The 25,214-nt window shown below is 50.9% G+C and overlaps 1 protein-coding gene across 2 annotated transcripts in view; it reads right to left on the minus strand.

The window, feature by feature from the left end:
- tsc22d4 (TSC22 domain family member 4) overlaps nt 1-25,214 on the minus strand; it is a 106,591-nt gene that overhangs the window by 74,079 nt on the left and 7,298 nt on the right. The window contains exon 3 of one of the 2 annotated variants that reach the window (XM_087982712.1): nt 23,538-23,719. The exons of the other annotated variant lie outside the window; for it this stretch is intronic. Coding sequence (XP_087838838.1) covers nt 23,538-23,719 — 182 coding nt within the window. The remainder of the gene's footprint in view (nt 1-23,537; nt 23,720-25,214) is intronic. 2 annotated transcript variants of the gene reach the window in all.

Raw genomic sequence — 25,214 nt, forward strand, 5'->3', positions numbered from 1 at the left:
ACAGTTAGTGTATATTCAGCAGGGTAAGGGTTACTCGCTGAGTGACAGTACAGTCAGTGTATATTCAGCAGGGTAAGGGTTACTCGCTGTGTGACAGTACACTCTGCACATTCAGCAGGGTAAGGGTTACACGCTGACTGACAGTACAGTCAGTGTATATTCAGCAGGGTCAGGGTTACTCGCTGTGTGACAGTACAGTCAGTGTATATTCAGCAGGGTCAGGGTTAATCGCTGTGTAACAGTACAGTCAGTGTATATTCAGCAGGGTCAGGGTTACTCGCTGAGTGACAGTACAGTCAGTGTTTATTCAGCAGGGTAAGGGTTACTCGCTGTGTGACAGTACAGTCAGTGTATATTCAGCAGGGTAAGGATTACTCGCTGAGTGACAGTAGAGCCAGTGTATATTCAGCTGGGTAAGGGTTACACTCTGTGTGACAGTACAGGTAGTGTATATTCAGCAGGGTAAGGGTTACTCGCTGTGTGAAAGTAGAGTCAGTGTATATTCAGTAGGGTAAGAGTTACTCGCTGTGTGACAGTAGAGTCAGTGTATGTTCAGTAGGGTGAGGATTACTCGCTGTGTGACAGTGGAGTCAGTATTTATTCAGCAGGGTTAGGGTTACTCGCAGTGTAACAGTACAGTCAGTGTATATTCAGCAGAGTAAGGGTTACTCGCTGTGTGACATTATAGTGAGTGTTTATTCAGCAGGGTAAGGATTACTCGCTGAGTGACAGTAGAGCCAGTGTAGATTCAGCTGGGTAAGGGTTACACTCTGTGTGACAGTATAGTCAGTGTATATTCACTAGGGTAAGGGTTACTCGCTGTGTGACAGCAGAGTCAGTATTTATTCAGCAGGGTTAGGGTTACTCGCAGTGTAACAGTACAGTCAGTGTATATTCTGCAGGGTAAGGGTTACTCACTGTCTGACAGTACACACTGTATATTCAGCAGGGTAAGGATTACACGCTGTGAGACTGTACAGTCTGTGTTTATTCAGCAGGGTAAGGGTTACTCGCTGTGTAACAGTACAGTTAGTGTTTATTCTGCAGGGTAAGGGTTACTCGCTCTGTGACAGTACAGTCAGTGTTTATTCAGCAGGGTAAGGGTTACTCGCTGTCTGACAGCACAGTTAGTGTTTATTCAGTAGGGTAAGGGTTACTCGCTGTCTGACAGTACAGTCAGTGTTTATTCAGCAGGTTAAAGGTTACTCGCTGTGTGACAGTACAGTCAGTGTTTATTCAGCAGGGTAAGGGTTACTCGCTGTCTGACAGTACAGTCAGTGTTTATTCAGCAGGATAAGGGTTACTCGCTGTGTGACAGTACAGTCTGTGTTTATTCAGCAGGGTAAGGGTTACTCGCTGTGTGACAGTACAGTCAGCGTGTATTCGGCAGGGTAAGGGTTACTCTCTGTGTAATAGTACAGTCAGTATATATTCAGCAGGGAAAGGGTTACACGCTGTGAAACAGTCCAGTCAGTGTTTATTCAGCAGGTTAAAGGTTACACGCTGTGAGACAGTACAGTTAGTGTTTATTCAGCAGGGAAAGGGTTACACGCTGTGAAACAGTCCAGTCAGTGTTTATTCAGCAGGTTAAAGGTTACACGCTGTGTGACAGGACAGTTAGTGTTTATTCAGCAGGGTAAGGGTTACTCGCTGTGTGACAGTAGAGTCAGTATTTATTCAGCAGGGTAAGGGTTACTCGCAGTGTGACAGTACAGTCAGTGTGTATTCAGTAGTGAAAGGGTTACTCGCTGTGTGACAGTACAGTCAGTGTATATTCAGCAGGGTAAGGGTTACTCGCTGTGTGACAGTACAGACAGTGTATATTCAGCAGGGTAAAGGTTACTCGCTGTGTAACAGTACAGTTAGTGTTTATTCAGCAGGGTAAGGGTTACTCGCTCTGTGACAGTACAGTCAGTGTTTATTCAGCAGGGTAAGGGTTACTCGCTGTCTGACAGCACAGTTAGTGTTTATTCAGTAGGGTAAGGGTTACTCGCTGTCTGACAGCACAGTCAGTGTTTATTCAGTAGGGTAAGGGTTACTCGCTCTGTGACAGTACAGTCAGTGTATATTCAGCAGGGTAAGGGTTACTCGCTGTGTAATAGTACAGTCAGTGTATATTCGGCAGGGTAAGGGTTACTCGCTGTGTGACAGAACAGTCAGTGTATATTCAGCAGGGTAAGGGTTACTCACTGTGTGACAGTACAGTCAGTGTATATTCAGCAGGGTAAGGGTTACTCGCTGTGTGACAGTACAGTTAGTGTATATTCAGCAGGGTAAGGGTTACTCACTGTGTGACAGTACAGTCAGTGTATATTCAGCAGGGTAAGGGTTACTCGCTGTGTGACAGTACAGTTAGTGTATATTCAGCAGGGTAAGGGTTACTCACTGTGTGACAGTACAGTCAGTGTATATTCAGCAGGGTAAGGGTTACTCGCTGTGTGACAGTACAGTCAGTGTATATTCAGCAGGGTAAGGGTTACTCACTGTCAGACAGTACAGTCAGTGTATATTCAGCAGGGTAAGGGTTACTCACTGTGTGACAGCACAGTCTGTGTGTATTCAGCTGGGTAAGGGTTACTCGCTGTGTAATAGTACAGTCAGTGTATATTCGGCAAGGTAAGGGTTACTCGCTGTCTGACAGTACAGTCAGTGTATATTCAGCAGGGTAAGGGTTACTCACTGTGTGACAGTACAGTCAGTGTATATTCAGCAGGGTAAGGGTTAATCGGTGTCTGACAGTACAGTCAGTGTATATTCAGCAGGGTAAGGGTTAATCGGTGTCTGACAGTGCAGTCAGTGTATATTCAGCAGGGTAAGGGTAACTCTCTATGTGACAGTACAGTTAGTGTATATTCAGCAGGGTAAGGGTAACTCGCTGTGTGACAGTACAGTCTGTGTTTATTCAGCAGGATAAGGGTTACTCGCTGTCTGACAGTACAGTCAGTGTTTATTCAGCAGGGTCAGGGTTACTCGCTGTGTGACAGTACAGTCAGCGTGTATTCAGCAGGGTCAGGGTTACTCGCTGTGTGACAGTACAGTCAGTGTATATTCAGCAGGGTAAGGGTTACTCGCTGTGTGACAGTACAGTCAGCGTGTATTCAGCAGGGTCAGGGTTACTCGCTGTGTGACAGTACAGTCAGTGTATATTCAGCAGGGTAAGGGTTACTCACTGTGTGACAGTACAGTCTGTGTATATTCAGCAGGGTAAGGGTTACTCGCTGTGTGACAGTACAGTCAGTGTATATTCAGCAGGGTAAGGGTTACTCGCTGGGTGACAGTACAGTCAGTGTACATTCAGCAAGGTAAGGGTTACTCACTGTGTGACAGTACAGTCTGTGTTTATTCAGCAGGGTATGGATTACTCGCTGTCTGACAGTACAGTCTGTGTTTATTCAGCAGGGTAAGTGTTACTCGCTGTGTGACAGTACAGTCAGTGTATATTCAGCAAGGTAAGGGTTACTCGCTGTGTGACAGTACAGTCTGTGTTTATTCAGCAGGGTATGGATTACTCGCTGTCTGACAGTACAGTCTGTGTTTATTCAGCAGGGTAAGTGTTACTCGCTGTGTGACAGTACACTGCATATTCAGCAGGGTAAGGGTTACTCGCTGTGTGACAGTACACTGTATATTTAGCAGGGTCAGGGTTACTCGCTGTCTGACAGTACACTCTGTATATTCAGCAGGGTAAGAGTTACTTGCTGCCTGACAGTAGAGTTAGTGTTACTAACAGGACAGAAATGCCTGCTTTAGTACGATTAAAGCTCAGAGGGATTAGAACCAGTCAGAGTTCCCACCGAGAAAAGTGTTTGCCTCCTGACAGGAACGCGAGTGCGAATGTGGGTCAGGCATGAGATCAGAATGTTCCAGAATTTCTCCAAATGTCGCAGACACTAATGTAATGTTCACCAATGATGTGGGGGTCTTTGTGTTGCAATTCCAGGAGATTTATTCTGCCCACGTTCGCAATGTCAGAGAACAGGCGTGGGAGCATCACAAAGACCTCATTTGGAACTAGAGATGTAATGTACACGAAATGCCAAGTGGTGACCGGACTTCTGAAAGACTGAGCTCTTGTGCTGTTTGTTTCAGGAACCCCATGTCAGGTGGACCTGAAGGGGCATCACAAGTATCGAGGGCTCATAGCAGAGACAGGCATTAGGTGCAGATAACAGAGAGATGCCGAGTTGATTTCAAGGGGAAGTGAATACTCAGGTGGCTAATGTGTAACGGAATGAGTTTGACTCTCAGACAGCCCTGTGGGGTGGCACGGTGGCTCAGTGGTTAGCACTGCTGCCTCATGTCACCAGGGACCAGTGTTCGATTCCAGCCCCACGCGACTGTGTGTGGTGGTTGCACATTCTCCCCATGTCTGCGTGGGTTTCCTCCAGGTGGTCCGGTTTCCTCCCCTGATCCAAAGATGTGCAGATTCAGGTGGACTGGCCGTGCTAAATTGCCCATAGTGTTCACAGATGTGTAGGTTAATGTACAGCAATAGGGTAGGGGAATGGGTCTGGGTAGGATTCTCTTCTGAGGGTCGGTATGGACTTGTTGGGCCGAAGGGCCAGTTTCCACACGGTGTGGATTCTATGCAACACGGGGCAGAGGGTACTATTCAGCCTGAAGAAACACAGCAACCCTGATCTGCATCACTGAGCCAGCAGCGGTGGCCCCCAGAACAATCTTGGAAAGGAATTTACCAAATTGTCAAACCTTCAATCTGGCAAGGGTGACCTTTGTCCCCAGCCAGAGTTAATTCATGTGGAATCGGAGGAGCTGCCTTCACTGAGGGGCCCTATTCGCTCCCTAATTCCCCTCTTCTCCTTAATGTATTCATAAAACTCCTTTGGATTCTCCTTTATTGTATTAGCCAAAGCTATCTCATGTCCCCTCTTTGCCCTCCTGATTTCCCTCTGAAGTATACTCCTACTGCCTTTATACTCTTCTAAGGATTCACTCGATCTATCCTGTCTATACCTGACATATGCTTCCTTCTTTTTCTTAACCAAACCCGCAACTTCTTTAGTCATCCAGCATTCCCTATACCTACCAGCCTTCCCTTTCACCCCGACAGGAATATACTTTCTCTGGACTCTCGTTATCTCATTTCTGAAGGCTTCCCATTTTCCAGCCATCCCTTTACCTGCAAACATCTGCCTCCAATCAGCTTTTGAAAGTTCTTGCCTAATACCATCAAAATTGGCCTTTCTCCAATTTAGAACTTCAACTTTTAGATCTGGTCTACCCTTTTCCATCACTATTTTAAAATGAATAGAATTATGATCACTGGCCCCAAAGTGCTCCCCCACTGACACCTCAGTCACCTGCCCTGCCTTATTTCCTAAGAGTAGGTCAAGTTTTGCACCTTCTCTAGTAGGTACATCCACATACTGATTCAGAAAATTATCTTGTACACACTTAACAAATTCCTCTCTGTTCGTGCAATTTTGGTCTCCTTCCTATCGGAAAGATGTTGTGAAACTTGAAAGGGTTCAGAAAAGATTTACAAGGAGGTTGCCAGGGTTGGAGGATTTGAGCTACAGGGAGAAGCTGAACAGGCTGGGGCTGTTTTCCCTGGAGCGTCGGAGGCTGAGGGGTGGCCTTATAGAGGTTTATAAAATCATGAGGGACATGGATAGGATAAATAGACAAGGTCTTTTCCCTGGGGTGGGGGAGTTCAGAACTAGAGGGCGTAGGGTGAGGGTGAGAGGGGATAGATATAAAAGGGACCGAAGGGGCAACTTTTTCACGCAGAGGGTGGTACGGGTATGGAATGAGCTGCCAGACGAAGTGGTGGAGGCTGGTACAATTACAGCATTTAAAAGGGCATCTGGATGGGTATATGAATAGGAAGGGTTTGGAGGGATAAAGGCCGGGTGATGGCAAGTGGGACTAGATTGGGTTGGGATATCTGGTCAGCATAGACGGGTTGGGCCGAAGGGTCTGCTTCTGTGCTGTATACCTCTATGACAGGGCCTTCCCCAATTCCTTTCACTCATCCCTGTCATGGAGACTCCATTCAATGGCCTACCAGCTCAACGCGAAAACCCCCTTCCCATCATACAATCCTGAGAGACCCAAGGAGGGGATGATGGAGAGAGAGAGCTTTACCCTTTATCTCACCCCATGCTGAACCTGTTCGATGTACAGATAGATCTACTTCACTTTCTGCACCTACCCTGCGAGGGTTTGATTCGGACTTTGGGTTCCTGAAACGAACAACACAGGACCCTCTCTAACCTTGTTGATGAAGTCGCCTACACAAGATAGTTCGGAGAGCGGGGCTGCATTTCAACAGGCTCGATGAAGACAGTGAGTATTTGTAAGGACACTGTGCTCCATCGTGTGGTCGCTAGCAGTCAGGCTGATCCAAACCCGGACTGCCCAGAGGAACTGCCTGTCGTATTTCAATGCAAGCTTAACTCAGGCTTACAGTCAAAGTATGGCGCGCACTCACAGACACAAACACACACACACACAGACACCCCACTCCCTCAGAAGGTTTTCTGAGGACAGTTCAATTAAAACTGCAAACCTGAAATAAAGTCTGATCGCACCCTTCCTGTAAAACAATGTTCTGGAGACTTACACTCAGGCTGCTGATACAATGAAGATGCAAGTCCCACTGCGGACCCACAAACACAATGTGAAACAGCACTGCACTGGCAGAGATGGGGCACTAAAACCAGCCTCGCGCCTCCCAGACTTTACTGGAAGAAACACCAGCCGCTCAGCCTCCTGAACCGGTTCCGTCAGTCCGTTAGATCAACACCTTAAACCGGGAGGGAAGAAGGAGCTATGGGATGACGTTCTGGATGACAGCTGAAATACCACAGGGAACACAAACACCCAATTTGTTTCCACACGTGGAGAAAGTGAGGGCTGCGGATGCTGGAGATCAGAGCAGGAGAATCGACGTTTCAGGCATGAGGAATGAAGAAGGGCTCATGCCCGAAACGTCGATTCTCCTGTTCCTTGGATGCTGCCTGACCTGCTGTGCTTTTCCAGCAACACATTTTCAGCTGTTTCCACATGTGACCAATGATCAATTTATCTGATCCTATTATTGATACAGGGTTAGGTATTAGCTGTGACTCTCAGAACAGAACCAGTTCAGGAGGCTGAGCAGCTGGTGTATCTTCCAGTAAAATCTGGGAGGCGAGAGGCACGCTGGAATATTGTGTGCAATTCTGGTCTCCTTCCTATCAGAAAGATGTTATGAAACATGAAAGGGTTCAGAAAAGATTTACAAGGATGTTGCCAGGGTTGGAGGGTTTGAGCTATAGGGAGAGGCTGAACAGGCTGGGCCTGTTTTCCCTGGAGCATCGGAGGCTGAGGGGTGACCTTATAGAGGTTTACAAAATTATGAAGAGAATGGATAGGATAAATAGACAAGGTCTTTTCCCTGGGGTGGGGGGAGTCCAGAACTAGAGGGCATAGGTTTAGGGTGAGGGGGGAAAGATATAAAAGAGACCCAAGGGGCAACCTTTTCCATGCAGAGGGTGGTACGTGTATGGAATGAGCTGCCAGAGGGAGTGGTGGAGGCTGGTACAATTGCAACATTTAAGAGGCATTTGGATGGGTATATGAATAGGAAGGGTTTGGAGGGATATGGGCCGGGTGCTGGCAGGAGGGACTAGATTGGGTTGGGATATCTGGTCGGCATGGACGGGTTGGGCCAGAGGGTCTGTTTCCTTGCTGTATATCTCTATGACTCTAATCTGTACAGTGTGGAAAGCAGGCAGGAAACTGCCCTCTGAAACGGCCCAGCAAGCTACTCAGTGCAGACGGTAATTAGGGAGACGCAACAGGCAACATTGCCCCCACCCAAACGAATATTTTTGAAGAAAACTTTCCAAAAGCTAAAGCCTGGACAGTTGAAGGGTGGGTTGCGAGTGGAAGGCACTGGGATGCAAAAGCAGTCAGTCTTCACAGAGTGGCTGCACAGAGATCATCAGGTTGCAAAGCAGGAGGAAGCGAGACAAACAGATGCAAGAGATGATTTGGAGATGCCGGTGTTGGACTGGGATGTACAAAGTTAAAAATCACACAACACCCGGTTATAGTCCAACAGGTTTAATGCGACGCTCCTTCATCAGGTGGTAGTCAAATGCAAGTGCGGTGAAGACTGGCTGATCAATAGACACTTGGGACAAGCACAGCAGTGTCGAGGGGGGGTGCCTGGTGTGAACTAGGATCCCAGCACTGAGCCAGCTCATCAGGTTTCAGGTGAAATTAACACTGAAGGTAAAACAGCGAACACTTTCCACAAGTGATATGGGTGCCAACAGCTTATCTTCTTTAGGCACAGGCTGAAGGAGATTACCAGGCACACGGGCAGCAAGCGACAGGACCAAGGGCTGCCTGAGCTGGCTCAACGGGTTTAGCCGCTTGGGCACAATCAAGGGCAAGCCTTCAAAAAGAACGGCCCTGCATTTACACAGCACCTCAGATTCGAGCCAGGCTGCTCAGACGTGACGTTGGAAGGTATTCCTCACAGAAGAGTGGGAATCTGGAACAGGTCCCTACGTAGCCCTGTAAAAAACCGTCGCGGTTCGGGGATCAGGGCTGGCGGGGAGGGGGAATTAGTGCAGAAGGGGACAATTATTGGGCAAAAAGGTACAACAATTACAGGGCGAAGAGTCACGGAAACTGACTGTGGTCCAACTCGCCCCGGCCGACATGGCTCATGGGTATGATCTAACGGAATGGAGGCACGGATTCGGGGTGGGGGGGCGTCTTCCTGCACTGGCCCCACCCTGAGATCCTCCCCAGGGTACAATGGGAGCAGAGGCTACGCTGGCAAGCAACCTGAGCTCATACAAATCGGAGTTGACCTCAGCATTTTACACAAGATTCACGAGAGACAGCGGTGAGCCATTCAGCCCATCGAGCTCGTTCCGCCTTTCAATACTTGGGGTTACATTTCCACTTTCCTGCCTGTCCCTCGATTAGGGCAGCACGATGGCTCAGTGGTTAGCACTGCTGCCTCACAGCACCCGGGACCCGGGTTCGATCCCACTGTCTGTGTGGGCTCCCTCCCATAGTCACAAAGATGTGCAGGATACGGTGGATTGGCCGTGCTAAAGCACTATATAGTATCCAAGGGTGTGCAGGCCAGGTGAGAAATGCAGGGTTACAAGGAGAGGCAGGCGGGCGGGTGGGGGGAGGGGTTCGGGGTGGGACGCTCTTCAGAAGGGCTGAATGGCCTGCTTCCTTGCTATAGGGATTCAAAGAATCCCCCAAGAGACCAAATGAAATAAATCCGAACGCCCCAGTGTTAAATATATTCAACACTGGAGAGTCAACTGGGGCACCTAACCCTGCACTTGTACAGTTAAACAGGGAGATAGCTCAAGGTGTTCAGAGTGAGGACGGTCCACACCCCCACATGGACCACCTGATAAACGAGCCACTCATTCCTCATTTCCGATTACACATTTTCAACCTGACCTTTCTAATCAATGGAGTACATTGTCAGGTTTAGTGAGGGGGAAGCATTCTGACGTTTTAGCTCATTAGAAGCAACCAGGAAAACATTTCCCACTGGCCAGTAACTAGAGAGCATCCGGTTAGGATCAGCAGTGGGGGGGGGGGGGCAGAAAAAAACCAGAAAGATGCTGGGAGATTGTTAAAAACAAAACTCAGAACGTGCAGCGTATTGCGAGAATAGAGCTTTCATCCAGAAACTCTTAAGCTCTCAAAGATTCTTAAAGATGGAAAGGGGAATAAAAGGATTTGTTTTAATCTCAACGAAGAAAGCGTTTGGTCCGATTGCTTTCACTGGTCAGAGTGTTGAGTACAGGAGTTCGGAGGTCATGTTGTTGGACATTGGTTAGGTCACTTTTGGAATACCGCACGCAATTCCGGTCTCCTTCCTATCGGAAAGATGTTGTGAAACTTGAAAGGGTTCAGAAAAGGGTTTGAGCTATAGGGAGAGGCTGAACAGGCTGGGGCTGTTTACCCTGGAGCGCCTGACAGGGTGACACGAGAGAAATTTCTAAAATCATGAGGAGCATGGATAGGATAAATGGACAAGGACTTTTCCCCAGGGTGGGGGAGGGGGGGTCCAAAACTAGAGGGCATAGGTTTAAGGTGAGAGGGGAAAGATATAAAAGGGACCTGAAGGGTAACTTTTTCACACTGAGGGTGGTACGTGTACAGAAGGAGTTGCCAGAGGAAGTGGTGGAGGCTCGTACAGTTACAGGTAAAGGCATCTGGATGGGTACATGAATAACAAGAGTTTAGAGGCTTATGGGCCAAGTGCTGCTAAATGGGACTGGAATAATTGACGACATCTGGTCAGTACGGATGAGTTGGACTGAAGGGTCTAGCATTGTGCTCTATGACTCTGTGATGCGATGGAGTCGGGATACAGGAGCAGGATAAAGGTAATGATTTGACCACTCTTCCAAAGGGCAGCCACGGGGTTCAACGGGCTGAACGGCCTCCCACCCACACTCACAGTCAGGTTCCATGCCAAGGCATGGACGTACAAATCCAGGCTACCACTCCAGCGCGATACGGAGGGAAGTGCCCCTCTGTGTGAGCTTTCACTGAGACCCCCCCCCCCCGCCGACCTCCCCAAGACAGACACCACCCCCCCATGCCCATGCTTTCACACAAGAGCTTCCTCAGCCCCGCCGTGACCTGGGGTCAACAGTCCCCTCCCTCAGTCGAAATCACAAACACTATCAGGTCACCGGCTGGCTCTGCAGCAAGTGGTTGCCTCCTTTCCTGCCTACCCACGCTGGCACAAGGCAGGTGGGCTGAGCGGCGTGGAGCACGGAGGTGGCTGTCAGAGGTGTACCGGTCAGTGGAGGGGAGGGGAGCCCAAGCGCCACAGGGACCAATATGGGCACGGAGGCCCAGAACGCTCACGGGAACGTCACTGCATCCGCTAGCAGCCCTCTCCGTGACGATGGAACCCGAAAGAGGTAATCCACGCTCCCACACAGCGGGCCCTGCCGAGATGGGACGCCATTCGGCCCAACAGGTCCGCGCCAGTGCTCACTTTGCACATGGGCCCCCACCTGGACATGGTGTGTTCGGCTCTATGCCCCACCTTCTCTGTGCCCCTCACGATGTTACAAACCGCTCAGGTCACCCTCCGCTGCTCCAGTGGAAAAAAAAAGTCCCAGCCTCTCCTTACAAGTCAAGCCCTCCGTTCCCAGCAACCCCCTGGAAAATCTTCCTTGAACCCTCTCCAAAACCGGACACAGTGACTCCAAAAGAGACCTCACCACTTGCGTTTAGATTGCCAGAAGGCGTTCGATAAGGTGCTGCATCGAAAGATCATTGCAGAAAATGGCAGCACGCAGTGAAGGGGTAACTTATCGGCATGGAGAGGGGATCGGTTGGCTAACGACAGCAGAGAGCTGGAACGAATGGCTCTCCTCAGGCTGGCAGCCCAGTGTGAGAGTCACAGGGCTCGGTGCTGAGGCTGAAAATCCATTACGGTTTGGATTAAAGGGTTGAAGAACATACGCAGCGATACAGATCGGTTGATGGTGCAAACGGAACATAAGATGAGAAATTAGCCAGCTGGAATAAAGCAGGAGCATGTTACTGAAACAGTGAGAGACTGCAGAGTGAGATACAGAGGGATCGGAGTCTCCTAGTGCAGCTATCACAGAATAGGCTCCCTGCATCGTGGAAACAGGACCCTTGGCCCAGTGGGTCCACACTGGCCCTCAAAGGCATCTCACCCAGACCCAACCTTCCACTCTACTCTCTGTAACCCTGCATTCCCCCACGCCTAATCTATTGAGCTTTTCTGGATACCGTGGGGCAATTTAGCACGGCCAATCTACCCTAACCTGCACATCCCTGGGCAACGTGTGTTAATTTAGCACGGCCAATCCACCCTCACCTGCACATCCCTGGGCACTACGGGTAATTTAGCACGGCCAATCCACCCTAACCTGCACATCCCTGGGCACTATGGATAATTTAGCATGGCCAATCCACCCTCACCTGCACATCCCTGGGCACGATGTGTAATTTAGCATGGCCAATCCACCCTCACCTGCACATCCCTGGGCACTATGGATAATTTAGCACAGCCACTCCACCCTCACCTGCACATCCCTGGGCACTATGGATAATTTAGCACAGCCACTCCACCCTCACCTGCACATCCCTGGGCACTATGGATAATTTAGCATGGCCAATCCACCCTCACCTGCACATCCCTGGGCACGATGTGTAATTTAGCATGGCCAATCCACCCTAACCTACACATCCCTGGGCACGATGTGTAATTTAGCACGGCCAATCCACCCTCACCTGCACATCCCTGGGCACTATGGGTAATTTAGCATGGCCAATCCACCCTCACCTGCACATCCCTGGGCACGATGTGTAATTTAGCACGGCCAATCCACCCTCACCTGCACATTCCTGGACACTATGGGTAATTTATCTTGACCAATCCACCCTAACCTGCACATCTTTGGAATGTGGGAGGAAATCTGCCCCAGAAGGCAGTGGAGGCCAAGTCTCTGGATACTTCCAAGAAAGATGGATAGAGCTCTTACAGATAGTGGAACCAAGAGTAATGGGGATAAGGCAGGAACAGGATACTGATTGTGGATGATCAGCCATGATCATAATGAATGGTGGTGCTGGCCCAAAGGGCCGAATGGCCCACTCCTGGACCTTTTGTCTATTGAAACCGCTGCAGTTGGAGGAAACCCACACAGACACGGGGAGAATGTGCAAACTCCACACAGTCACCTGACTCGAACCCAGGCCCCTGACTCTGAGGCAGCAGTGCTAACCAGTGCACCACCGTGCCATCCCAAGAATTGCAGAAGGTTAGTTTGCGGTTAGTGAAAGTCATCAGAAAAACTCACAAAATGTCATTTTGTTTGCGAGGGAAATTGAATGCAAGAGGAGTGAGGTTATCTTTCAGTTATACAGAGCAGTGGGGAGACCACAGTACTGTGTGTACATTACTGGTCACTGCACCAATGGAAGCGGGACTGAGACGCTTGAATAGACTCATACCTGGAATGAACAGATTGCCTTCTGAGGAAAAGTGAAACAGACTAGGCCCTGTAACCGCTGCAGGTTAGGAGAGTCAGAGGCAAATTAATTAAAACATGGAAGATGCTGAGGTGCCTTGGATATTTCCTCATGTGGGAGAAATCGAGAACCTAGGGGTCAGTGTTTAAAAATAAAGGGATGGCCATTTAAAACAAACATGAGGAAACATGTTTTCCTCTCAGATGAAAATAAATGTTTGTTTTAAATGGCCACCCCTTTATTTTTAAACACTGACCCCTAGTTCTAGATCCTAGTTGAGTGTCTTTGGAAGTCCCTTCTTCAAAGGCAGTGGCTAAGGAATCTTTCCCTCTGTTTAAGACACAGAGGTTCTTGATGCCCAAGGGGATGAAAGAACATTGGGAATGCGGAGTTGAGGTGGGAATCTTGTTGAACTGCAGAACTGGTTGGAAGGGCTGAATGGCCTCGCCTTGTTCCCATGCTGCCCATGATGGAGAGTTACAGAGCAAAGTGGGTGGGGGAGGGGGGGGATTTACCAGAGATTACTGACATTCGGCGCCAACCTCAGGCAAACAATGTAGCAGCAAAGCGCCGATGGGATTCCCCAGCCTTCACTCTGAGGGGAAGGGACCTTGGCTGCCCCCCAACGCCTAGGAAGCCAACGGCACGACACGCTCCAAGTGAAACACAAAGCTGTAGAGGAGAGGTTTGTAATGCAGCTAATCCTCCACAACTAGGTCGGTGTGCCTGAGGCTCAGATCCTCACTTGGAACACCATGACCTCACCATCACGAGACTGGCAGAGTACACAGAGTGCTGGCAAGCTCTCGGGCAACCGTACAGGGCCCAGGGCGGTGTATAAACCTCCTTGCCTGGCAACAAAGGGGCACCCATCTCCTGAAAGCACAACGTTGCCCGCTTTCTGCTATGCCCCGCCACTCAGCGCACCCAGGGTGGGGTCCGGACCAAGGCAGCTCTGGGAGGGTCAACCACTCTGGACTCAGTGTCACGTCGGGGGTGGGGTGGGTGGAGGCAGCTTCAATCCAGGCACCAGAAAGAGGATTAGCCGACGACGCGCGGGGCGTTACAGGAAATGGGCGCAGAGCCAAAATGCTGAGAGTTCTGGTTGATACCTGCACGGTCACGATCCTGTGGTTAACGCGAGGAATTCAGGGAGAAACACCAGAGAGGGTGGTGAGAACGTTAAACCCGTTTCCACAGGGAGTGGTTCAGGAGCCTGGATACAGAAGGAAATGCTGATGGGGTAATGCACGTGCAGAAGATAAACATGAGCACGGGGCTGAATTGACAGGACTGTTAAACACAGAGAGGAGCTGGAGGAGGTTCGAGAAAGCGGGGATGATTTACGAGGACGCTACCTGGATTGGAAGGTTTGATTTAAAAGGAGAGGTTAGATAGGCTGGGACTTCCTTACCTGCAGCGGAGGAGGCTGAAGGGTGGCCTTATGGAGTTGTATAAAATCATGAGGGGCATGGCCCAGGTCGATAGTGGTCAGCTTTTCTCCAGGGTAGGGGGAAATCTAAAACCAGAGGGCATGGGTTGAAGATGAGAGGGGGAAGAGACACGAAAGGGTCCAGAGGGGCGATTTGTTTCATGCTGAGGGTAGGGCAAGTGTCTGCAACAGGCTGCCAGATGTAGTGCCATAGAGATGTCCAGCACGGAAACAGACCCTTCGGCCCAACCCGTCCAGATATCCCAACCCAACTCCCCACCTGCCAGCACCCGGCCCATATCCCTCCAAACCCTTCCGATTCATATCCCCATCCAAATGCCTCTTAAATGCTGTAATTGTACCAGCCTCCACCACTTCCTCTGGCAGCTCGTTCCATACACGTACCACCCTGTGTGTGAAAATGTTGCCCCTTAGGTCTCTTTTATATCTTTCTCCTCTTACCCTAAACCTATGCCCTCTAGTTCTGGACTCCCTGACCCCAGGGAAAAGACTTTGTCTATTTATCCTATCCATGGCCCTCATAACCCAGGCAACATCTTTTCTGAACCCTTTCACAACATCTTTCCGATAGGAAGTAGACCAGAATTGCACACAATATTCTAATAGTGGCCTAACCAATGTCCTGTACAGTCACAGCATGACCTGCCAACTCCTGTACTCAATACTCTGACCAATAAAGGAAAGCATACCAAATGCCTTCTACACTATCCTATCTACCTGCAACTCCACTTTCAAGGAGCTATGAACCTGCACTCCAAGGTCTCTTTGTTCAGCAACACTCCCCAGGACCTTACCATGAAACGCGGTGGAAGTGAGTACAGTGAACAGGACCATATATGGAAGGATGTGGGCCAAACGCAGACAAATGGGACTCGTTTAAATTGTGAAAACTGCACAGCATGGGTAAGGTGGGCCGAAGGGCCTGTTTCCATGCTGCAGACCTCTATGACGTTTTAATGCTATACGGTACAGCATATTCCCAAGGAATGTACCAAGACAGTATATAGCAACAGGAAAGTCTGAATCGAAGGAGGCTCTCTCTTTGAGGCACACGATTCTGACAAGTGGTTTGTTACAGACTTCTTACACTGTTAAAGGATAACACAACTATTAAAAAAAAGTCCCCACATGTTGGGAGATGAAAACCAGGGTCATTGACAGGTGGCAGTCACTGACAAATCCTACTGGGAATTCCGGAAGAAATGTCTTCACTTGGAGTGGGGAGAATGTGGGACCCGCTCCTATGGGGAGCGAGCGAGCGAGGAGAAACAGCAGCACTGCCCTGATAGGGGCGGCTGGATAAACACACTAGGGACAAGGGAACTGCTGACGCGGTGAGATCAACACGGTGTGGGAACACCTGCATTTGCAGCATAAAGCTGACGGGTTGAATGGCCTGCTTTCAGTGCGGCAAACGTGACATGAATCCACACAAAAGCAATGGAAATGAATCGCATTCGGTAAACGAGATGTAACCGTCACAGGGCAGAACTTGCAGTTCTTCCGAAAGCCCTCGCCTTTTGCTCATTTCCCTGACCTCCATTAATCTTCTGTTTCTGATTTATTTGCCAGGTGAGGCCAGGCTAATATTTATTGTTATTCTTGATGAAGGGCTTTTGCTCGAAACGTCGACTCTCCTGCTCCTAGGATGCTGCCTGACCAGCTGTGCTTTTCCAGCCCCACACTCTAATCTTGATTTATTGCCCTTAGCCATTGCAAAGCTTCACCCGTATTGCAGTGGGTCAGACCAGGTTTCCAGCCCACTAGTGAACCAGATGGGTTTTTCCAACAATTGGATTCCCGATCAGCACTCGACCAGATTCCAGATTTTTAGTGAGCTCAAACTCCACTGTCGGCAGTGATGGGATTTGAACATTGCCTAATGATACCACACCCCTGTCTCTTTCCAGACTCTCAAGACTCAGTTCACGGACGTGCTGCTTCAGCTCAGTTCTGTCTTGTACCTCACGTAACTTGGAAGGGTGGAGATTTCTTTATTTTGAAAGTTAAAGGCACTTTCATGTTAGCCACCCTCCTTGTTGTTAGTGCATGGGAGACAGCTCGCCTCAGACGGCAAGGGAACTGGTACACGTGATAAAGGTAACATACAAAAGGCATCAGCTGAGTGCAATAAATCACTGTTAAATGCACTACATGCCATACAGTCACAAGCTCCCGAACTCTGCCGACCCACCCACAACAGTGAAACTCCAGAACCCAGGTCACTGATGCGGAATAACACGTATTTGTTTAACACCATTAACACAATAAGCATCACTGAGGGGTTTAAGCACTTTCTGAAAGGGTGGAGAGTGAATGGGTGATCTGGTGGCTCAGTGGTTAGCACTGCTGCCTCCCAGCACCAAGGACCCGGGTTCGATTCCACCCTCGGACGACTGTGTGTGGAGTCTGCACGTTCTCCGTGGGTTTCCTCCCACAGTCCAAAGATGTGCAGGTTACGGTGGATTGGTTGTGCTAAATTACTCATATAGTGCCCAGGGGTGCACTGGCTCGGTGGATTCGCCATGGGAAGTGCAGGGTTACAGGGATAAGGTCAGGGAGCCCGGATGGGATGCTCTTCAGTAGGTCATTATCGATGATGGGCCAAACGGCCTGCTTCCACACTGTAGGGATTCTATGCTTCCAAGTTGGGAGAGGTCAGAGTTTAAGAATAAAGTCTCCCACTGAAGATGGAGACAAGGAGGAACTTCCTCCCTGCGGACTGTGAATGGGTGGGAAAACTCAGAGGCTGGGGGAAGGCAGGAGTCAGTGAATATGTTTAAGACACAGATACATTCTTCACCAACAAGGGAGCAAAAGGACACTGGGGGAGGGGGTTGACATGACAGTGGAGAGAAGCCACAAGCAGGTCAGCCATGACCATACTGAACAGCAAAGCTGGCTCGATGGGCTGAACGGCCTATTCATACTCTGAGCTCTTATGCTCGTAAGAAGTGTTACATCTTATAATACAGGTTAAGAGGAGATGGCCATTCAGCCCCTCAAGCCTGATCATCATTCCATCTCCTCCCCCGACCAAAAAATAAGAACACTCCACCATTTTTAGGATATGGCCATTGTCATGCAGCCCAGAAACAGACCCTTCGGCCCAACCAGTCCGTGCCGACCTTAAGCCCAAACTAAACGTCCCACCTGCCTGCGCTCGGCCCATATCCCTCCAAACATTTCTTACCAGTGTACTTATCCAAATGTCTTTTGAACATCTACCACTTCCTCAGGAAGTTCATTCCACACACAGACACACACAGACACACACAGACACACACAGACACACACAGACACACACAGACACACACAGACACACACAGACACACACAGACACACACAGACACACACAGACACACACAGACACACACAGACACACACAGACACACACAGACACACACAGACCACTCTGTAAAAAAAAAAGAAATTGCCCTTTTCTCCTCTTCACCTTAGAAATATGCCCCAGAGTCTGGAAATACCCCCATCCTCGGGATAAGACACCTGCCCTACCCATGCCCCTTATGATTTTATAAACCTCTAGAAGGTCACCCCTCAACCTCCTACACTCCAGTGAAAACATTCCCAGCCTATTCCAGCCTCTCCTTATCACCCAAAACCTCCATTCCTGGGAACTGACCAGTAAATCCCTTCTGAGCCCTCTCCAGCTTAATAACATCCTTCCTATAACAGGGTGACCGGAACTGGACACAGTGCTCCAGAAGGGACCTCTCCAACATCCTGTATAATCTCAACATGGCGTCCCAGCTCCTGTACTCCAAGGTCTGAGCAATGAAGGCATGTGTGCTAAACACCTTCTTAACCAACCTGTCTACATGTGACACAACTTCAAAGAACTGATTATCAAGAAACCATATTCCTCTACCAGTGTATTTTCAGGAAGAGTTCCAAAGATTCTCAACCAGAGAAGAAACGTCTCCTTCTCTGTCAAATTTTATTTTACAACAGTGCGCGCTCGTTCTAAACTTAACAAATGGGGCCACCCTTCCCACCCCCACCCAGGAAAGATCCTTCAGAAGCTTTCCATTGAAATGAAGTCCCCACAGCGCCAGTGAGTACAGGCAGATAGCCTGCTCAGCCCTTCTTCAGAAGGCAAACCACCCTTTCTAGGAATTGGAACTGACAAACTAAACTTGACACGGACACACAAATGCAGATAGGAAGGAGATAACCAGCAGAGAGATTGGTCAGAGAGATAGAGACAGAGGAGGACAGAAAGAGTGGGGTAGGGGGAGGGGGAGCCACAGCGTGGGGGAGAGCAGAGTTGGGAAGGGGGTAGGGGGATTGGGAGGTACAGAGAGAAAGAGGGAGGGAGACAGAGAGAGACGGATGGATTGAGAGAGGAAATTGTGGCTCAGGTAGATGAAGGTGTAGCTGAAGGCATGGTTGCCAATGGGGTGGAGTGATTGAAATTACGATTGACTGGAACCCAGAATAAGGGGAGCCTTGGCGATCGTGGGAGGATTGTGGGGCTCAAGGAGGTTACAGAGAGAGAGAGCTCTGCAATGGACGGACCTGAATATGAAGGTGAGAACGTAAACATCAAGACGACGTTGTAGCCGAGGGGTGAGTGAGCACCGTGGGACGGTGGATCATAGAGAGGCACGTTAAGGTGCTTCTTACAAACAGCTAGCTGTATGTGACATGGGAATTACAGGGACTCATGCTTGGATATCGCAGGCTCTGCCATCAGTGGCTTGGTCAGGGTAGGTGGGTATATGCAGGGGTCAGAGATACCTCTCTCTCTCCGGCCTGAAGGGACTCGCAGTGGGGGGGGGGGGGGGGGGGGGTGAACACTGGCAGCAGCTGAGGTCGGAGCAGGGAGAGGCATGCAAACAGGACACAAGCAACCATTGCTGTGTGTTGTCTTATACAATCATAAAATCCCTACAGCCTGGAAAGAGGCCATTCCACCCATCGAATCGAAACCAATCCTCCGAGCAGCGTTCCACCCAGACCCCGCCTTATCCTATCCCTGTAACCCTGCATTTCCCATGGCTAACCCACCCAGCCTGCCCGTCCCTGGACACTCTGGGCAATTTCCCACGGCCCTGACCTGCACATCTTCGGAGTGTGGTAGGAAATCAGAGCAGCCGGAGGAGGAACGGCAGGCCGAACACTGAAACCAGGTAGCGACGTCGAGCCCGTTGCCTGTGATGCCCAGTGGATGGGGAGGCAGCTGATCATTTCGGGAGGAAGTCAGACCAGCGTCTGAGGGAATTAAATCATAGGGTTCCAGGCCTGGACTGGGGGAAATGGGACTGACTGGATCCCTCCAACAGAGACTCAATGGGCCGAGTAGCTTCCTTTGTGTGCCAGAATTACCATGTGCAAGCACTTTCTTTGCCTAACAATCCCTCCTCACAATCTAACACAACGCAGTAATACTGCCCGACTGCTGAGTTTAGAGAGGAAACAGTAAAGAGACCCAAAGCTTGCCGGTAAAATTCTTATCGACAACTGCTTTGTATGAGCCAAAACCAGGGCAGGAGCTCCACCACAACCCGGTAACAGCTCCTGACTGGACGCTGTCACAGCTGATGCCAGCTCTCACCTCGGACAGATTTGGACCGTACCCTGCTGGACTCTGACAAATGGACTACGTTCCATCAGCCAGACTGGTCTGTGAGGAGGCAGCCCAGAGTGGACAGACGAACAGGACAGTCAAACCCTGCTGGGAACCCGGCAGTTACGGGTTACATCAGAGAAGCTGGGCCCCGGTAAGACAGCCACGCCACCCCCACTCCGAACCGTCCGCCAAAATCCCCTATCCCTGCACTGCTCCAGGTCTCTGCCTTGACCTCCAGCGCTGTGAGCCTCCGTGCTCCCTCAGCTGCGAGCTCTAGGGCCGTACGGTGGCTCAGTGGTTAGCTCTGCTGCCTCACAGCGCCAGAGACCTGAGTTCAATTCCCGCCTCAGGCAACTGTCTGTGTGGAGTTTGCACATTCTCCCCGTGTCTGCGTGGGTTTCCTCCGGGTGCTCCGATTTCCTCCCACAGTCCAAAGATGTGCAGGTCAGGTGAATTGGCCGTGCTATGCATTAGTCAGAGGGAGGTGGGTCTGGGTAGGTTACTGTCCGGACCAGGGGTGGAGGGGGGCTGTTTCCACACTGTAGGGAATCTAACCTAATCTAAAATCTAATCTCTGGATTTCCCTTCCTCAGACCTCCCTGCCTCTCTCGCCTCCTTGAAACCCACCCTTCCCTCCCAAGCAAGCTCTGGGCCACCTGCCCGCCAAGTGATGGGATTGTTTGATACCCGACACCCTGAGCCACTGTCTAAGCAGCTCTGCATCGAGCCAAGGTTCTGCAGCACGTGATGGTGATGGCCCCCAGAGGCCGCACTGCTCACGTCACCCAGCGCTCTGTGAGGTCTGTGCCAAGCCGAACGTAGAGCTGGCTGTTTGGTCACGAGCTGATTCACTATCTTGTGTACACACAGCAAAGAACAGAGAGCCTGCCCTAGTGCAGCAAGATAGCACCAGCTTCACAGAGGCCCTGGGTTGTGCTGATTTCACCTCCCTGGCAGCAGCCCTCCCTGCCCCTTGAAGGCTGTACAAAGGCAGCAGCCTTGGCTGATTGCTAACTCCGAGTGACCTCAAAGGTCACGGGTTCAGTTCCCACTCTGGAAGCTGCACTGCAATGCCAACTTGGCGGCTGGCTTTCTCCTTCAGCCAAGTGGGACGGCTCACCCCTGTTTATCCATTGCCTTGTGGATCCCTTCAGTCCAGTAACAACAGCCAACCACACTTCAGTAACGTTTTGTTTAGATTAGATTCCCTACAGTGTGAAACAGGCCCTTCGGCCCAACAAGTCCACACCAACCCTCCGAAGAGCAACCCACCCAGACCCACTCCCCTACATTTACCCCTTACTTAACACTATGGCCAATTCACCTAACCTGCACATTTTTGGACTGTGGGAGGAAACCGGAGCAAACCCACACAGACACGGGGAGAATGTGCAAACTCCACACAGACAGTCGCCCGAGTCTGGAATCGAACCTGGGTCCCTGGCGCCGTGAGGCAGCAATGCTAACCACTGAATCACCATGCCACCCCTATGTTCAATCCTTGGGTTTGGCAGAAGGGACTATTTCTTTCCTGAATTCAAACAGCAGACACCACCATCACAATTTTGCCTCAGGTATTCATCACGCACCCCGCACCACCCCCACCCACAGACCACCTGCCATCACATTGGGTCGGAGGAGCTCTCTACAAGCAATAGGACTTATTTCTGTACTGCGTTCATGGGCAATGCTGGCTGGGTCAGTATGTCTTGCCCATGAGGTGGTAGCAGCAGCGAGAGCTGCCTCCTTGAAATGCTGCAGTCCATGTGGTGAAGGAAGGTACACACGCTGTTTACAGGACTGGCAACTTCCTGGATTTTGACCCAGCTGAAGGAACAGAGATATGTTTCCGAGGTTAGGAAGGTACGTGGCTAGGAGAGGTGACTTGCAGACCATAGTGTTCCCATGCATCTGCTGCCCTTGTCCTTCCTGGTAGACACGGGGGTGGGTTGGGAGGTGCTGTCCAAGCAGCCTTGGCAAGTTGCTGCAGTATGTTGCGTAGCTGTGCATTTGAAGTGCCGAGGAAGCACATTCCCACTTATCGGCAGCGTCTCTCCACATCTAGGGGGACACCATCAGCAGCACAGCACACGTCCACTGTGGCTGATCACACACGAAAGTTCAGACATCTCCTAACAAAGTACTCAGCCGGAGTACTGCGTACAGTCGTAGGTGCCACGTTGGGGGAATGCAAATGCATTGGGGAAAGAGTGCACAGAAGCGACATACCACAACGGTCCCAGGAAGGAGAAACTTCACAGATGAGGATGGACTGAATGAGGGTCACTGGACCTGAAACGGTCATTCTGCTTTCTCCACGCGGAGACAGCCAGACCCGCTGAGCTTTACCAGCAACTTCTGTCTGCGTTGGTGAAGGAATTGGGACTGTTCCCCTTCGACAGAAAGAGGGAGTTCTGATCGAGGCTTTCAAACTCAGGAATGGGTGGTGATAGAGAGCAGCTGCACCCACTTGGGAAAGGGACCAGATTTATAAAGTGATGGACAGACAAAGCAAGGGTGATGATAGAAATAGTTTGCTACCTGCCCCGCCACAATAAGTAGTTAGGATCTGGAACACACCAGCTGGACATGGGGAGGAGGCAGGTTCAAGTGAAGCATTCAAGAGATGATTATTTGGCTAGTTAACTGTGAGAAGGGCTATGGGGGAAATGGGAGGGGGACGGGCACCGGGTATTCATGCTGGTTTGAATAGCGAGCACATAGATGGTGGGGCCGAATAGCCTCCTCCTGCACGATAACAGTTCTGTAATTAAAACCATTTGCTTCCTGATCACAAAACAGTGACACTGTTACCGAGGGTCCTGAGAAGTCAAAGTACTCATCACTAGCAGCAGATCCACTGACTCATTCACGTCTTTGTGGGTGGGCGGGGGGGGGGAAACGGAGGTGGGGGGGGGCTACTGATGCCTGAATCTGAATGAGTGCTGCAATGGTTCCGATGAATTATCCCCTCACCCCTCTGCAATATACAGGCAAGCACCAATCCACCGCCAGCCCCCAACACACACACACACAAACACACACACAGCCAAACCTCCCACTCCCCCTCCCACCGACATGGCCACTCCAGACACCCCTCTCCCACACGGACCTCCCCTTCCCCCCAGATGGCAGGACCATTCCCCTGCCCACACAGCCAGCCCGGCCCCCATTCCCCCCACACGGGGAGCATTACTTGGGGGTGACGTATCGCAGCCATCCACGGGATTGGGGGTCTCACAGGCCTGTCGCTCCCCACCCTCCCTCTGTAGGGGATTGGGGATCTTGTGGGTCTGTCGCTTTCCCCCCCCCACCCTCCCTCTGTGGGGGATTGGGGGTCTCGTGGATCTGTCGCTTCCCCCCCCCCCCCCCCCCCCGACCCTCCCTCCGTGGGGGATTGGGGTTCTGTACCTCCTGTCGCCTCACCTCCCCTCCTACCCTCCTACCCCAGGTGGCCAGGCGTACCTGTCGTCGTCACTGTCCGGCTGCGTTCCGACCGACAGCATGGACTTGGCCAGCGTCTGCATGGGCGAGACGAACCGGAGAGAGCCGGCAGCGCTGGCCTCCGAGGCACGGAGCTTTCGGGAAGGGCTGCCGTCCTGGGCAGGGGGGACCGGCGACACCGATGTGGATTGAGGCTCAGGAAACTGGTGGGGAGGGAGAGACAGGAGTCACTTCACCACCACATGCAGAGACGGGGCCCGATCACAACAACGTCCCGAAGGGGAGGAGGCCGCGCTGAAACCCCACGGGGAGTGGGGTGAATGGCTGAAACACCGTGCTCCCTACCACACCTTAGGAAAGGCATCCAGGCCTCTGGGTAAGGTGCAGAGAAGCTTTATCAGAAGACGACCAGGGACGAGGGGCTTCCATTGGTGTAGAGGTAAATGGGATCACGCTCCTTACAGCAGAGAAGGGTCAGGGGTCAGGGGCGTGGCATTGAGTACAGGTGCTCAAACCCATGAGGGGTTTCAACAAGACTGGACGGGGGTGGGGTGGGGTGGGGGGGAACTTCCCACAGGCAGGACAGACGGGGAACACAGGGAAGATTGATGCAAACGATCCGTAAGCTGGATGTGCACACGGTCTGGAAGGCTGTATGAGAGGTCTGATACGTTTCCAAGGAGGGTACAGGCGCAGAAATCAGACAAATCTGTCCAGAGGGAAGTCCGGGAGAGGGCGGGATAGCCCTTTCGGAGAGCTGGCACAGCCTGGCTGGGGTGAATGGCCTCCTCTTGTGGCTCAGCCTTCTGTCATTTGTGAGGGAATAGCAGCACAGTGCAAATCCTCGGTCTAACGGAAGGGAAGACAGGGGAAACTCTTTCTCCATGTGCACCAGCTGACTGGGGTTTGATGATAACACAGTGCGCTGCTTCCTTCTCCAAACCTTCCATCCCCCACTCCCGACAGGGCACTAACATCCCGTTGAGCTCCGCTGCGCAGGAACCTTTTGGCAGGAGCCCAGTGTAAATATTATGAGTAGACACAATGACAGACACGAGTGTGTTTGAACAGACTGCACGGCACTCATGGGGGCTCAGTCAGGACAGGCACCAGCTCACCTGAAACAGGCCGGGCAAACGCTCCATTGCAGCAAGCTGCTACATCACAGAACCCCAACAGTGTGGAAGCAGGCCCTTCGGCCCAACAAGTCCACACTGACCTTCCAAAGAGGAACCCACCCAGAACCCTATTACTTTACATTTCCCCAGACTAATGCACCTAACCTGCACATCCCTGAGCACTATGGGTAATTTAGCATGGCCAATCCACCCTAACCTGCACATCCCTGAGCACTATGGGTAATTTAGCATGGCCAATCCACCCTAACCTGCACATCCCTGGGCACTATGGGGTAATTTAGCACGGCCAATCCACCCTAACCTGCACATCCCTGGGCACTGTGGGTAATTTATCACGGACAATCCACCCTAACCTGCACATCCCTGGGCACTATGGGTAATTTAGCACGGCCAATCCACCCTAATCTGCACATCCCTGGGCACTATGGGTAATTTAGCATGGCCAATCCACCCTAACCTGCATATCTCTGGGCACTATGGGTAATTTAACACGGCCAATCCACCCTAATCTACACATCCCTGGACACTATGGGTAATTTAGCATGGCCAATCCACCCTA

Source organism: Chiloscyllium plagiosum, unplaced genomic scaffold (genome assembly GCF_037043375.1).
Source record: "Chiloscyllium plagiosum isolate Xiang-an unplaced genomic scaffold, Cpla_swu_hap1 HiC_scaffold_44, whole genome shotgun sequence".
In the NCBI taxonomy this organism is placed as follows: domain Eukaryota; kingdom Metazoa; phylum Chordata; class Chondrichthyes; order Orectolobiformes; family Hemiscylliidae; genus Chiloscyllium; species Chiloscyllium plagiosum.